This window comes from Salvelinus namaycush, chromosome 11 (genome assembly GCF_016432855.1).
Source record: "Salvelinus namaycush isolate Seneca chromosome 11, SaNama_1.0, whole genome shotgun sequence".
Taxonomy (NCBI): domain Eukaryota; kingdom Metazoa; phylum Chordata; class Actinopteri; order Salmoniformes; family Salmonidae; genus Salvelinus; species Salvelinus namaycush.
In genome coordinates this window covers 18,007,789-18,025,042 of record NC_052317.1, presented here as the reverse complement: position 1 = coordinate 18,025,042, position 17,254 = coordinate 18,007,789, and the positions used below count along the sequence as shown (strand labels likewise).

Below are 17,254 nucleotides of genomic sequence, written 5' to 3'. Positions count from 1 at the left end.
TGGCAGTTTAGTCTCTACTATACTGTGTGTACTGTCATATTAGACTGCTTCTCTGGGAGTCCTGTCAAGCCCTAGGTTGGGTTTACAATCAAGTGGAGATGGAGCATGTCTATTACCACGACAAGGTCGCAGCTGTCATTGGCCATGCTTTGTTAGGTGTGTGCCACTCCATCAAATTAGCTGGTATGGTAGGTCTGTACGTGTTTTAGTCAGATGTGGACCAAGACCCAGGCAGGTTTAATAAAATTTATTTGGTTATCTTGTAAATTATCTTTCACCAGAACTAAAATAACCACGTTAAAGCATGACAAGCCAATAAGCCATGTTTGCACCAAATGACCCACATTCAAACGGACCCATTTGAAAGGTAGTCAGTGGTCATATTTGAGATCTATCACACGAGTGTACAGTGCCAGTCAAAAGTTTGGACACACCTTCTCATTCAAGGGTTTTTCTTTATTTTCATTATTTTCTACATTGTAGAATAATAGTGAAGACATCAAAACTATGAAATAACACATATGGAATCATGTGGTAACCAAAAAAGAGTGTGCAAAGCTGCCATCAAGGCAAAGGGTGGCTACTTTGAAAAATCTCAAATATAAATATATTTTGATTTGTTTAACACTTTTTTGGTTACTACATGAGTTCATATTTGTTTATTTAATAGTTGTGATGTCTTCACTATTATTCTACAATGTAGAAAATAATGAAAATAAAGAAAAACCCTGGAATGAGTAGGTGTGTCCAAACTTTTGACTGGTACTGTATATATACAGTATTTGCCCAAGTCTTGGGAATGGGAATCCTCTTTACATAAACTTTGAGCTCACTCACCCTTTCGCACTTCCTTGCACGATTTCAAAACCTGTCTCTTGCTCTCTTTCCCTCTTTCCCCCCTCTATTTCTCTTTCCCCTTCCTCTCACTCTCTTGGGGTGCACCTGTGTGCAGTGCGCTAGAAGAGGGCAGGGTGTTGGGAGTTAGGTTGGGTCCACTGATTTGGAAGGGCCCCTCAGAGAGATGGAGAGAGAAGGGCTATGGCCTGACCATGTGTGCATCTTATGTAAAGGGCAGATGGGCCCAGCTGGGCGTGCGATGTGGATGGGAAGGGAAGAGATGGGGCTGTGTGTGGATCTGAATGGGGCGGTCTGTCTGCTCTGTGCTGTTCACTGCAGTGACTGACCAAGCAGGGTGCTCCAGGGAGTACACACCACTGGCCTAAACACTGGACAGCCAGCATCCAGAGCAACAGACCAAAGGGCACTATTTGGTGCTCTTCTTTTGACCAAGACCCTTATGGTGTAGGGAATAGAGTGACATTTGGGATGCAAGTAGCCAAGCCAGAGAGACAGCTTGGAGAGAGTATCGGAACAGATAGTGGAGTGGAGAGGAGTCGGAATAGAGCAAATTCTAGGAATAATTTTAATTCCATAGTTTTCCAATAGTTTTCCAATAGTTTTCCAAACTCCAATGCATGGAAAAAAGTCCTATCAATGCTTGATTAAAGCAGTAGTTCCCAACCAGGGGTACTTGGACAATCCACAAGGGGTACTTGAGAGTAGAGGTCGACCGATTAATCGGAATGGCCAATTAATTAGGGCCGATTTCAAGTTTTCATAACAATCGGAAATCGGTAATTTTTGACGCCGATTTTATTTATTTAATATATTTTTTTACACCTTTATTTAACTAGGCAAGTCAGTTAAGAACACATTCTTATTTTCAATGACGGCCTAGGAACGGTGGGTTAACTGCCTTGTTCAGGGGCAGAACGATAGATTTTTACCTTGTCAGCTCAGGGATTCAATCTTGCAACCTTACGGTTAACTAGTCCAACGCTCTAACCACCTGCCTCACGAGGAGCCCGCCTGTTACGCGAATGCAGTAAGAAGCCAAGGTAAGTTGCTAGCTAGCATTAAACTTATCTTATAAAAAACAATCAATTAATCATAATCACTAGTTATAACTACACATGGTTGATGATATTACTAGTTTATCTAGCGTGTCCTGCGTTGCATATAATCGATGCAGTGCGCATTCGCGAAAATGGACTGTCGTTGCTCCAACGTGTACCTAACCATAAACATCAATGCCTTTCAATGACGCTAGGGGTCAGATTTTTATTTTATTTTTTATAACGTTCCCAAGGTAAACAGACTATTTCTCAGGTCCAGATTGTAGAATATGCATATAATTTACAGATTAGGATAGAAAACACTCCAATGTGTCCAAAACTGTCAAAATATTGTCTGTGAGTATAACAAAACTGATTCTCCAGGCGAAAACCTGAGAAAATCTAACGCGGAAGTGATTTGTTTTATTTTTTATCTGTGTTTCCTGGCCCGTCTTTCTTCCATTTAAAGGGGTATCAATCAGATTCCTTTTCCAATGGCTTCCTCAGGCTGTGACCAGGCTTTAGACATAGTTTCAGGCTTTTATTTTGAAAAATGAGCGAGATTTTTCAAAACTAGTCAGGTGTCCTCTGATTAGTTCCTGCGCGCGAGAGGGGTAGCTCTTCATTTTCTTTTTCTCTCTTATTGAATAGGTTACGGTCCGGTTGAAATATTATCGATTATGTTTGTTAACAACAACCTGAGGATTGATTATAAAAAACATTTGACATGTTTCTACGAACATTACGGATACTTTTTGGAATTTTCGTCGAACGGAACAAGGCTTTGGTTTTCTGAACATAACGCGCAACTCAAATTGCGTTTTTTTGTTATAAAAGTAATATTTATCGAACAAAAAGAACATTTGTTATGTAACTGGGAGTCTCCTGAGTGCAAACATCCGAAGATTATCAAAGGTAAGCGATTAATTTTATTTATTTTCTGACTTTCGTGACCATGCTAATTTGGGGCTAGCTGTTGTAGCATTGATTGATACACTCACAAACGCTTGGATTGCTTTCGCTGCAAAGCATATTTTCAAAATCTGACACGATAGGTGGATTAACAACAAGCTACGCTGTGTTTTGGTATATTTCACTTGTGATTGCATAATTATAAATATTTTTAGTAATATTTTTGAATCTGATACGTTTGGGAATTTTCTTCTGCCTTTCAGGACCGGAACGAGGCTGTAGTTTTCTGAACATAACGCGCAACCCAAATGGCGTTTTTTTGTTATAAAAGTAATATTTATCGAACAAAAATAACATTTATTGTGTAACTGGGAGTCTCGTGAGTGCAAACATCCGAAGATTATCAAAGGTAAGCGATTAATTTTTATTGCTTTTCTGACTTTCGTGACCATGCTAATTTGGGGCTAGCTGTTGTAGCATTGATTGATACACTCACAAAAGCTTGGATTGCTTTCGCTGCAAAGCATATTTTCAAAATCTGACACGATAGGTGGATTAACAACAAGCTAAGCTGTGTTTTGGTATATTTCACTTGTGATTGCATGATTATAAATATTTTTTGTAATATTTTGCACCTTGCAATTCAGCGGTTGTTTAGGAAAATGATCCCGTAAAAGGGATCCGTAGCGCAGAGAAGTTAAAATCAATACACAGAAGTATATATTTTTAAACCTGCATATTTAGCTAAAAGAAATCCAGGTTAGCAGGCAATATTAACCAGGTGAAATTGTGTCACTTCTCTTGCGTTCATTGCACGCAGAGTCAGAGTATATGCAACAGTTTGGGCCGCCTGGCTCATTGCGAACTAATTTGCCAGAATTTTACGTAATTATGACATAACATTGAAGGTTGTGCAATGTAACAGGAATATTTAGACTTGGATGCAACCTGGATGCAACCTGTTAGATAAAATACGGAACGGTTCCGTGTTTCACTGAAAGAATAAATGTTTTGTTTTCGAGATGATAGTTTCCGGATTCGACCATATGACCTAAGGCTCGTATTTCTGTGTGTTATTATGTTATAATTAAGTCTATGATTTGATATAGCAGTCTGACTGAGCGATGGTAGGCAGCAGCAGGCTCGTAAGCATTCATTCAAACAGCACTTTCGTGCGTTTTGCCAGCAGCTCTTCGCAATGCTTCAAGCATTAACCTCTAACACCTCCCAAACCCGGATCCGGGAGCACCCCCATCAGTAGAAAAGCTACTAGCATAGCCTAGCATAGCGTCACAAGTAAATACTAGCATCTAAATATCATTAAATCACAAGTCCAAGACACCAGATGAAAGATACACATCTTGTGAATCCAGCCATCATTTCTGATTTTTAAAATGTTTTACAGGGAAGACACAATATGTAAATCTATTAGCTAACCACGTTAGCAAAAGACACCATTTTTTTTACTCCACCAGTTTTTTACTCCATCAGTAGCTATCACAAATTCGACCAAATAAAGATATAAATAGCCACTAACCAAGAAACAAATTCATCAGATGACAGTCTGATAACATATTTATTGTATAGCATATGTTTTGTTAGAAAAATGTGCATATTTCAGGTATAAATCATAGTTTACCATTGCAGCCACCATCACAACTCGACTAGAATAACTACAGAGAGCAACGTGTATTACCTAATTACTCATCATAAAACATTTCTTAAAAATACACAGCGTACAGCAATTGAAAGACACAGATCTTGTGAATCCAGCCAATATTTCAGATTTTCTAAGTGTTTTACAGCGAAAACACAATATAGCGTTATATTAGCTTAGCACAATAGCAAACCACACAACAGCATTGATTCCAGCCAAACATAGCGATAACGTATTCACCACCAAAATATATTAATTTTTTCACTAACCTTCTCAGAATTCTTCAGATGACAGTCCTGTAACATCATATTACACAATGCATATAGAGTTTGTTCGAAAATGTGCATATTTAGCGGCACAAATCGTGGTTATACAATGAGAAAAGTAGCAAAGCTGCCCAGAAAATGGCAGGAGAAATCTTTGAAGAGGCACCTATTCTAATCAGTAACTATTCCAAAACTTAGTTTTTTTTTTTTTTTTTTTTATCCCATTTTCTCCCCAATTTTCGTGGTATCCAATCGCTAGTAATTACTACCTTGTCTCATCGCTACAACTCCCGTACGGGCTCGGGAGAGACGAAGGTCGAAAGCCATGCGTCCTCCGAAGCACAACCCAACCAGCCGTACTGCTTCTTAACACAGCGCGCCTCCAACCCGGAAGCCAGCCGCACCAATGTGTCGGAGGAAACACCGTGTACCTGGCCCCCTTGGTTGGTGCGCACTGCGCCCGGCCCGCCACAGGAGTCGCTGGAGCGCGATGAGACAAGGATATCCCTACCGGCCAAACCCTCCCTAACCCGGACGACGCTATGCCAATTGTGCGTCGCCCCACGGACCTCCCGGTCGCGGCCGGCTGCGACAGAGCCTGGGCGCGAACCCAGAGACTCTGGTGGCGCAGTTAGCACTGCGATGCAGTGCCCTAGACCACTGCGCCACCCGGGAGGCCAACTATTCCAAAACTTGACAAAAAAATACAGGTTGGACAGCAATTGAAAGACAAATTAGTTCTTAATGCAATCGCTGGCTTACATTTTTAAAATGAACGTTACTTCAAGCATACAGCGTGCGCTAAAGCGAGACCGCACCATAATTCATGGCAGAATTATTATCTGACATTTGTCAACATAAGTACGAATTAACAGCATAAAGACTGCTTACTATTAGCTGAGCTTCCATCAGAATCTTGGGCAAGGTGTCCTTTCTCCAGAACAATCGTCTTTGGGTTGAAAGATGTCCTCTTGTCCGGTCGAAATAGCCGCTAATGTTAGCCGCCAACTGGAGTGGTGTCCAACTCGTGAAAGCGCATGGCAAAGAAATCCCAGAAAATCGCAATAAACTGCTATAAACTGCTAAGTCGGTTTAAATTAACTACCTTATGATGTCTTTAACACCTATAACGAATAAAAACATGACCGGAGATATAGAACTACTAAAACGAAAGCGTTTGCAGGACGCCATTGTGATGTCTTCATGCGTCAAGCGCACCGTTGAAAAGGACGGTACTTCCGTTCCACGGTCTATATATAGGGCCCAGATTGCGCAATCCACTCCATTCAAATTCTCCCCGCTTACTGACATCTAGAGGAAGACGTATGCAGTGCATGTAGCCCCATAGCTTACATTGGGACTTATAAACTGACCCCAGAACAGGGACCTCGATTTCTGAAATCTCACTCCCTGACAGGAAATGTGCTGCAGAATGAGTTCTGTTTCACTCAGAGAAATAATTCAAACGGTTTTAGAAACTAGAGAGTGTTTTCTATCCAATAATAATAATAATAATAATATGCATATTGTACGAGCAAGAATTGAGTACGAGGCAGTTTAATTTGGGAACTCATTTTAACAAAGTCGAAATGGCGCCCCCATAGGCTCAAGAAGTTAAGCTGTTTATGACTTCAAGCCTATCAACTCCCGAGATTAGGCTGGTGTAACCGATGTGAAATGGCTAGCTAGTTAGCGGGGTGCGCGCTAATAGCGTTTCAAACGTCACTCGCTCTGAGACTTGGAGTAGTTGTTCCCCTTGCTCTGCATGGGTAACGCTGCTTCGAGGGTGGCTGTTGTCGATGTGTTCCTGGTTCGAGCCCCGGTAGCGGCGAGGAGAGGGATGGAAGCTATACTGTTACACTGGCAATACTAAAGTGCCTATAAGAACATCCAATAGTCAAAGGTATATGAAATATAAATGGTATAGAGAGAAATAGTCCTATAATTCCTATAATAACTACAACCTAAACCTTCTTACCTGGGAATATTGAAGACTCATGTTAAAAGGAACCACCAGCTTTCATATGTTCTCATGTTCTGAGCAAGGAATTTAAACGTTAGCTTTCTTACATGGCACATATTGCACTTTTACTTTCTTCTCCAACACTTTGTTTTTGCATTATTTAAACCAAATTGAACATGTTTCATTATTTATTTGAGGCTAAATTGATTTTATTGATGTATTATATTAAGTTAAAATAAGTGTTCATTCAGTATTGTTGTAGTTGTCATTATTACAAATACATTTCAAAAATCGGCCGATTAATCGGTATCGGCTTTTTTTGGTCCTCCAATAATTGGTATCGGCGTTGAAAAATCATAATCGGTCGACCTCTTGTCACGAGTTACTAGGTGTGGAAGGTAGGAGTCAGGCGCAGAGAGCAGAGGGTTCAATAATAGACTATTTATTTTCTCCGTCACAAAAACGGTCACACAGGGCGCTGCAACACTGACCCGCCCAAACAAACAGGGCAAAACGATCTGGAGAGAAAATACATCCAACACCGACAGTGAACACAAAATAATCCCGCACAAACCCCAGCGGGCTTAACAGGCTTACATAGACCAGAAATCAGGAAACACAAAAGAAACAGGTGCAACTAATAAGACTAAACCAACAGACAAGGGAAAAAGGGATCGGTGGCGGCTAGTAGGCCGGTGACGACGACCGCCGAGCGCCGCCCGAACAGGCAGGGGAGCCACCCTCGGCGGGATTCGTGACACCTCTACTTGAGAGGACTCATGAAACCATAGGCCTACTGGTAAAATGTAGATGAGGTGGTACTTCAGGGGTACTCCGGGCAGAGCAAAATTCAGTTGGTGGGACAGTAACCGGAAAAGGTTGGGAACCACTGGATTAAAAGATGAGTAAGTTATTTCAGATGCTAGCACGCAACTGCAAATCCCAATAAAGATGCATCACGTTTTGTAGTTCGCTTTCCGTGCTTTGTCTAACACTGCTATCATGAATCTAGCAAATAAGTTTTGTGGGTCAGAGTGCAGTATTTATTTAGTTTTATAGCACAAGCGTTTGCTAGCAAGTCTCTGACATTGGATTTAGCCGGGACAAGTCCAGGGGGTTGACAAGCAACCCTTGCCTTGGATGGAGGCAATGTCTACATGGCACGATTAAATTCCCATGATTTGTGAATCGGATCGGACCGAACAGCTAGCATGACAGCTAAAATGGCTTTGAAAAAATAACATTTAAGATAATAGGGAGAAGTATTTAACAAAATAACTACATTATGACATTGGCTAATCATAAAACTATTGAAATATATTAGAATTCTGGGTACATTGCAGACAATATTCTAACTTACTCAACATTCAAGCCAAGATGGAACATGTAAAGTCAAAGTTCAGTCTGTTTTATTTGCTGAGTTTGTTGCTATGAGTAAACTATGAGTTGACACCAGGCCCGCCACTGCTTAATTGTTACTCCCCAAAAATATAATTAAAAAAATATATATAACAAATGTTTTTTGAAACACATTTGCTGAGACACGCTTTTAAAAGGATAATGCGAAAATGTCTTAATTAAGCCTCTTTATACTTACCAGATGAACTCATGGATACAATTTTCATGTCTCAGCATGCAGTTTGAAAGAAGTTGCTAACTAGCGTTAGTACAATGACTGGAAGTCTGTGGGAACAGCTAGCATGCTAAATGGCTCACGAAACTGCCTTCAATTTCCGTCAAACTGCACGCAGAGCAGTTGGGTTGAAGCCACAATTATTTTCCAATCGTTTTGTTCTGAACAGGTCGAAACTGTTCCACTGTTTCGACCAGCAAAATAAAGTTCTGAACCGGTTCGAACCCAACATTTTTTTTATTTAGCTCGACATTATATTATTTAACCAATCAGTGTGAATAGAGCAGCTTGCTATGGAGCGGGCAAGCTATTACCTGTACATGCATTGGACAGATGAGTGTAGGGCGCAAGACTACTGAAATTTTCCGGGTGGGGAGAATGCGAGAGATGGTGGAGGAGAAGGAGGTGGAGGCTTGGCTTGAAGAGACACTGGAATACGTTTCTGAGTGACAGTGAGGGCTTTGCATAGGTGCTTTGTTGCAATTTTTGTGGAGCTGAAAAAAATTGCCTGGAATGTAAAATAACGTTATTAACCCATGCTTTTAAAATAGTGGTTATGTTCCGGAACATTGTAGATCACTTTTGTTCCCGGTTCTGATTCTGTTCCTTGAAAAAAATATGTATTTTTTCGGTTTTCAGTTCTGTTCCCTGAACCGGTTTCAACCCCTGATGCAGAGACATAAAAATGGTATCCATGAGTTCATCTGACTCTGGGTAAGTAGAAAAAGGGCTTAATTGCCAAAATCTTGCACTATCCCTTTAAGATTAGTGTGACAAGTTACAGCGAATTTGTAGCACAGAGCAGGCAGTGGTGTGAATGAGAGCCACGAGCGCACAGCCACCGCTTGCTCCTCATCATGCCCCGGACCCCCATAGCAAATAGCAATCGACCCACCACCCAACCACTACATTTTCCAACGATGCTGAAAAAAATCCTAGGGGAAAACACTAGCTATGTTTCCACTAACTTGTCCAGGGATTTTCTGTCGACATATAGAACGTTTGCATACAAATTGCCTGCTACGGTGTGTTTCCATTAAACTGTATTGTGTCAATAAAAACAGATAAAAACAAAATAAACGGAAGTGGTTGAAGAGTTTCCATTATCCATTTAGGCAAATTGCATAATAATACATTGGCGACAGCCTGTATATGCCCTCCTACCTGTTTCATGTCTCAGGTAGCCCGCAAAAGCCAGCGTGGATAGAATGCAAGAATTTACTAATATTTGCTATATTCTAATAACTATCCTGTGCCAACGTATCGCCAAGGTCCTTGCCATGGTGAAACTTACACTCCTGTAGATCTGAAGTAATTGGATGGTGAAACTTGCCAGCCAAACAGAAAAGCAAGGCGATGCAATTCAGGCATTCTTGAAAGTCAGGACAACGATCCTGCAAAGAAACATTATTTTATAGTTGAAAAAATGTATTTAGCCAGCAGCAGGCATTTATAATTAAATGTGGAGTGGTGCTTTATAGTCACGTTATGACATCGTGATCCGCGTACCTTTAAAATTATTCAGCAATGATAATTTATTCGAAAAACACTGTTTCCATCATAAAGAAAAATCCACTCCTGTCGAACGGATAAAAATGTTGTTGATCTTTAGAACATTTGTCCTATAGCTGCCGTTTCCATTAGGCCTACACATGTCGCAATGTTATTTTTTTGCGACCATTGCTTTTGTCAGTGGAAACGTGCTGATCATGTGTTGAAAGACCTGGCTTCTCACAGGTGGGAGAGCTGGAGGTGGGAGGCCAGCAGGCTACATGTAGCCCAGTCTGTCTGCTGTGTTTTGTGCTGTACTGTGTGGGTTGGCTGGGCTCTCATTCCACCCTGGGCCCTCTCAACTGTACAGCTGGCCTCACCTCGCACTGAGCAGGTGTGCGCCTCCTCCAGACTCTCAGCACCTAAAACAATCACACTCTACACAACACACACAAACACAGACATCACGCTGAGGAGAGCAGCCTCAACACACTGTTTCTCACGCACCCACGCAGGTGCACACGTCTCACACTCAATGACCAGCCAAAGATAACTAAAGGAACATTTTGGCTGTAATAATGTTGTTGATTTGCAAGAGTTCTGTTTGGTAATATTGTATTTATTCTCTCTTTAGTTTACAATTCAAGACCAAATGGTTGGGGATTGTTGTGAAAAGGTTACATTTATTTTGAAATAAAGGTTACATTTATTTTGAAATAGAACATTTGGGCGCAACCAGACTCCAAGGATGACTACAGGGCAATAATGAAAATATGGGATTTTTCTGGGGTTTTTTCTTCATTTTTTGCTGATGAATAAGTTGCCTGCTTGCATGATGCCGACTCTGCTGGGAGCAACGGCCCAGGGAACTCAGCAAGCAGACGTGTGTGTGTGTGTGTGTGTGTGTGTGTGTGTGTGTGTGTGTGTGTGTGTGTGTGTGTGTGTGTGTGTGTGTGTGTGTGTGTGTGTGTGTGTGTGTGTGTGTGTGTGTGTGTGTGTGTGTGTGTGTGTGTGTTCGTTCCACAGTGCACCCAAGGCCACACCAAAAGAGACACCAAAACCCCACAGCAATCCAAACCTTTGTCACATTTATGATTACTACAGTATAACATTTAATTGAAGGAGTTGTATTAAGTGTAATATATAAAATTATTTGTTATACTGCTTCTGTGGTGCCATGTGAAGGGACAAGTGTTGCTCTGGCTGTGTGAGTTAGAGGCAGATAGACGTAATGGAGTCTCAGTAGTCAACTCCTGGGGTTAGTGAGGAGGTCAAGTCAGAACGAGGACCATCTGACACCAACAGATGGAGGGAGCAAACTTCAAATCAGGACTACAAGACCAAATGTTGATTTTGTGCACACAACAAATGGTTATTTCAGTTTAAATCAAGTTCGCTCCAATGTGCCCATCTCGACTTTGGAGTTCTAACATGCCATGCAGAACTAGGCCTATAACTGGAGAAAAGGAAAGAAGTACTCGAGAATTAAATCATTTGTTCATTTTGCCGCCCGCAGTTTTAGCCTGGCCACTGGACATCTAATACAGTATAGTGTTTACTGTCTACTCACTAGCACCGTAGCCGATTTCACACTGTTTTGCTGGTTTGTGTTCAATATTGGTGCACCCTGTTCAATATTGGTGCACCCTGGAACTTTACATTCAGCTGAATGTAGTTGGCTTAATAGGCCTATTTGTTGAGTTTGTTGTTGTTGATTTGAGTTGGGTGTCACATTGAGAGAATGGCCTACCTACTCCAGTCTGGAGGTAGACTAGATACAGTTCTTCTTTAACGTTCTAACATCTCTAATGTTCTTCTCTCTTTGTGTTCTAGAATGGAGCTGTTCCAGGAGAACCTGTGAAGACAGATAAGAACTCCAGGAGAGGGAACTGGGGAAACCAGATAGAGTTTATCCTCACCAGCGTGGGCTATGCCGTGGGCCTGGGAAACGTATGGAGGTTCCCCTACCTCTGCTACAGAAATGGAGGAGGTACGTCTTCACACTCAACACACTGATTATATAGTAGTAATGACAGCAATACATTCTAGTTTATCCACAATGCCTTTTGAAGTGCTTTGAAAAGCAATCAAAGTAGAAAGAGTAGTCAAGTATGTTCAAGTTTAAGTTTACGTTCCTCACATTGTGTCAGATGGATCCAAGTTATTCTTGGCTTCATTCCCCCTCATTCACTCCTACAGTTGGCTTTAGTCTTCTATACATTTTGCGACCAGGGATCGCCATAGAAGGGCATACATATACAGTAGCCTGTGCATTAGGTCACACAATCACATAGCTGAGTATTATAGCCAAGGGGGCTGGTGTAGCTCAAAGCTCTGCAGTAATAACATCACAGTAGACTTTATCAGCTGGCTGTGGCCTGGGCTGTAGCCCAAAAGGCACCCTATACCCACTAGTTGTGTACTATATAGGGAATAGGGTGCCATTTGGGACACAGGCAGTCTGCTCTTCACTCTCCAGTCCTTCCTTTAACCCATGATCTCAGACTACAGCACTGAGGTTGTTATTCCCCAGATACATTGGCCCCCTGGTAAACCAATCAGGCAGACAGAGGATTGCTGCTTTGCTTAGCATCACTCTCTGTCTGATGCTCCTTAGGACTCAAATCAAATTTAATTTGTCACATGCGCCGAATACAACAGGTGTAGACCTTACCGTGAAATGCTTACTTACAAGCCCTTAATCAACAATGCAGTTCAAGAAATAGAGTTAAGAAAATATTTTCTAAATAAAATAACAGTCTATGACTTGGATGACTAGAGTCTTTGACAAATTTTTGGGCCTTCCTCTAAAACCGCCTAGTATATAGGTCCTGGATGGCAGGAAGCTTGGCCCCAGTGATGTACTGGGCTGTACGCACTATCCTCTGTAGCGCCTTACGTCAGACGCCGAGCAGTTGCCATACCAGGAGGGGATGCAACCGGTCAGGATGCTCTCGATGGTGCAGCTGTATAGCTTTTTGAGGATCTGGGGACCAATGCCAAATCTTTTCAGTCTCCTGAGGGGGAAAAGGTGTTGTCGTGCCCTCTTCACAACTTTCTTGGTGTGTTTGGACCATGATAATTTGTTGGCGATGTGGACACCATTCGCTTCCTTTGGCTTGATGACATTTTCTCACCACTGACTGGCCGGCCGTAAAAAACATCAGAGACCTTGCAATATGACCACTGTGAGAGCACTACGTTGCAGAAAAAGGATATTGTCATGGGATGCTTTTCTATATGACCTTTTTTCTGTGTCTAGATCTAAACATGACCTTACAATTAGACTGCTTATTCACTGTGCATTACATAGCAGAAATATGATATTGTCAATGTCATGGGATGACAACTCTTCTATTTCTGAACTCATTTTCTATTCTAGACAGAAACATGACCTTAAAATCCGTCCACTCACTCACCGAGCATTACATAGCAGAAATGGGATAATGTCATGGCATGGAACTTTTCTGTAATATTTATAAATGTTTCATATGAATGACCATTAGATAAGACATTGGTTGTGAGTAGCAATAATAAACATATACCTACTTACAAGAAGTAATAGTGTAAAGAGTTAAATAACACATCTGAGTTCTAATCAATTTCATCAAAACTGTTGACCTGTCCCTGTAGAGTTGACTGACCCATATGTTGTGTTGTGTACTACAGGAGCCTTCATGTTCCCCTACTTCATCATGCTGGTGTTCTGTGGGATCCCCCTGTTCTTCCTGGAGCTCTCATTCGGACAGTTCGCCAGCCAGGGATGCCTGGGGGTTTGGAGGATCAGCCCCATGTTCAAAGGTGAGCCAGTTAACAACCACTGTTGGTCAGTCATGTTTAAAACACTGCTGCCATTGCTCAGTCATGTTCAAAGGTGAGCCAACAACCAGTGCTGGTGTTGGTGATTGGCATTAATATCACTGCCGTTGGTCAGTGGCATCCAACTAATAACTGACTATCTGATGCTTAAGAAACTGATAGGTTGAAAATAAATTGCAGCATCTATTGTCAGCTTAGAATGCATATGTAAACATTCTTAGAAAACCCACAGATTTTCAACATGTCTTCAGTAAGAGAGCCACGGTCTTGCCTGGTAGTATTCTGAAGTCCTCTACTCTCTCTTTCTCCCTCACCAGGTGTGGGCTACGGGATGATGGTGGTGTCCACCTACATCGGTATCTACTACAACGTGGTGATCTGCATTGCCTTCTACTATTTCTTCTCTTCCATGACCAACCTGCTGCCGTGGACCTACTGCAACAACCCCTGGAACACGCCCACCTGCAACGGTGTGGTGACGCCCACGGGCATCAACAACACCCTGGCCAACGTCACCCGCAGCTTGGTCACCAAGGCCGCTGAGGTTGCCGTGGAGGTGGTCAATAAGACCAAGAGGACCAGCCCCAGCGAGGAGTACTGGAAGTAAGGCATGAGTGAGAGGGAGTTACTACAAGACCTGTAGAGTACTGGAAGTAAGGCATGAGTGAGAGGGAGTTACTACAAGACCTGTAGAGTACTGGAAGTAAGGCATGAGTGAGAGGGAGTTACTACTAGACCTGTAGAGTACTGGAAGTAAGGCATGAGTGAGAGGGAGTTACTACCAGACCTGTAGAGTACTGGAAGTAAGGCATGAGTGAGAGGGAGTTACTACCAGACCTGTAGAGTACTGGAAGTAAGGCATGAGTGAGAGGGAGTTACTACTAGACCTGTAGAGTACTGGAAGTAAGGCATGAGTGAGAGGGAGTTACTACTAGACCTGTAGAGTACTGGAAGTAAGGCATGAGTGAGAGGGAGTTACTACCAGACCTGTAGAGTACTGGAAGTAAGGCCTAACCCGGACCCAGAGTCGGTTATCAATCTTTATTTGAATTCCAACAGATTTTATTCTAAATCTGTTGAGTATTGGAAGTAAGGCCTGAGTGTACACTTGCCGGTTGGAAGATTCCCGGAATCAGAAAGGAATAAGCAGGAAATCCGGATTCGTCCAGCCAGGACTTCTGGAAAACCTGGGAATTTTGGGAGTTACTGTAATTCTGCAACCCAGCAGTACCTGAGTGGGAAGGTGTGGGCACGGCTGACTCTGAGTCAGGCCTACTAGATTAAAGAGACTGGAGTAGATGCTGCAAGGGTTTATACACACTCTACTGCTCCTAGATATGGGTAGTAAAGTAGTGTTCAAAATGTTTTGGCACATAAAGTACACTATATATACAAAAGTATGTGGACACGCCTTCAAATTAGTGTATTCGGCTATTTCAGCCACACCTGTTGTTGACAGGTGTATAATATTGAGCACTCAACCAATGCAATCTCCATAGACAAACATTGGCATTAGAATGGCCTCAGTGACTTTCAACATGGCACCGTCATAGGATGCCACCTTTCCAACAAGTCAGTTCGTCAAATTTCTGCAATGCTAGAGCTGCCCTGGTCAACTATAAGTGCTGTTATTGTGAAGTGGAGACGTCTAGGAGCAACAACGGCTCAGCTGTGGTAGGCCACACAAGTTCACAGAAGGGGATCACCGAGTGCTGAAGCACGTAGCACATAAAAATCTTCTGTCCTCGGATGCAACACTCACAAAAGAGTTCCAAACTGCCTTTTAGGCTGCTCAGCACAAGAACTGTTAGTCGGGAGCTTCATGAAATGGGTTTCCATGGTCGAGCAGCCTAAGATCACCATGCACAATGCCAAGCGTCGGCTGGAGTGGTGTAAAGCTCGCCACCATTGGACTCTGGAGCAGTGGTGAATCACGCTTCACTATCTGGCAGTCTGATGAACCAATCTGGGTTTGGTGGATGCCAGGAGAACGCTACCTGCCCGAATGCATAGCGCCAACTGTAAAGTTTGGTGTAGGAGGAATAATGGTCTGGGGCTGATTTTCATGGTTCGGACTACGCCCCTTAGTTCCAGTAAAGGAAAAGCGAGGTCCATACAGAAATGGTTTGTCGAGATCGGTGTAGCAGAACTTGACTGGCCTGCACAGAGCCCTGACCTCAACCCCCTCTAACACTTTGGGTTGAATTGGAACGCTGACTGCGAGCCAAGCCTAATCGCCCAGAATCAGTGCCCGACCTCACTGATGCTCTTATGGTTGAATGGAAGCAAGTCCCCACAGCAATGCTCCAACATCAAGTGGAAAGCCTTCCCAGAAGAGTGGAGGCTATTATAGCAGCAAAGAGGGACCAACTCCATATTAGTGCCCATGATTTTGTAATGAGATGTTCGACGAGAAGGTGTCCACATACTTTTGGTCACATAGTGCATGTCTGACTATGGGTAAACAGAAGAGTGTTTGTGTATCTCTGTAAGGCAATGTTGTTTTAGATGCGCTAGTCCTGTCCAGTCAGATGGCAGGCATGTGTGCCTTGCTAATCCTGGCCTATGATTAATCATCCCGCATTCAACAAGCATTACACATACTGTAGTTGACTGTCTGAAGTACACAAGATTAGATGTTAAGTATATTTTCCTTGACAAGAATAGTATATTGATCCCCTAGTGAATGGGGAGTAGTGTAGCTGTTTTATTCCCCTAGCATAGAGAATAGGGGCCATTCGAAGGGAGCGGTGTGCTTGGTTAATGGCTTTCTAAATGGTTTGTGCTCAGCTTTCATTCCGGGTGATGTCTTCACTATACTATGAATGGAGTTGTATTTCCTGCCTATTGTCAGTAAAGATAAACCATTGTGTTGTCACCAAGTTGTTTTTCGGTCATGCTGCTACATTGAAATATGTGCTTCGCTCGCTGTAATACAAGGGATCATCCGAACAATTCTCCTTCTCTATCTCTCATGAGTGAACATATAGCCATTGTTTGTCCCTGCGGCACTGACTCTACATTCTGCATTTCTCTAGTAAGGCGTTGTTGTGAATAGACACTGTGATTAATTGTGTGCATTCCCCACAGACACTACGTTCTGCAGATCTCAGACGACATCGGGAATTTCGGTGAAGTCCGTCTCCCTATTCTGGGATGTCTGGCCGTGTCCTGGGTGGTGGTCTTCCTCTGTCTCATCAGAGGAGTCAAGTCTTCAGGCAAGGTGAGCAGTGGTGTCTATCGCTCTGTCTCCCTGTTTTTCTCTCTCTTCTCACTCTTATCTCTCTCATCTCTCTACGTTCTCTCTCACCTCCAAAAGTCATTGATTGGGCCAGTAGTTTTTCCCTGTCAGGTTACTTAGTCTATGATCAAGAAAAACTCCTAGTCATAATGTATCATTGACACCCATTAGGAGATGTTCTAACTCATTCTTCACCTCTCGACGGTCCTCAGGTGGTGTACTTCACAGCCACATTCCCCTACGTGGTGCTGACCATCCTCTTCATCAGAGGCATCACCCTGGAGGGAGCTGTCACCGGCATCAAGTACTACCTGACCCCACAGTGGCATAAGATCCTCGACGCTAAGGTATGGGTAATCATTTGGGAAATGTAGTAA

General features: G+C 42.6%; 1 protein-coding gene across 1 annotated transcript in view; it reads left to right on the top strand.

Annotated features, from left to right (window-relative positions):
- The window catches only part of LOC120055877 (sodium- and chloride-dependent glycine transporter 1-like), a 90,359-nt gene that overhangs the window by 55,090 nt on the left and 18,015 nt on the right, over positions 1–17,254 (top strand). The window contains exons 3-7 of the mRNA XM_039003908.1: positions 11,651–11,807; positions 13,487–13,618; positions 13,954–14,239; positions 16,727–16,859; positions 17,090–17,224. Coding sequence (XP_038859836.1) covers positions 11,651–11,807; positions 13,487–13,618; positions 13,954–14,239; positions 16,727–16,859; positions 17,090–17,224 — 843 coding nt within the window. The remainder of the gene's footprint in view (positions 1–11,650; positions 11,808–13,486; positions 13,619–13,953; positions 14,240–16,726; positions 16,860–17,089; positions 17,225–17,254) is intronic.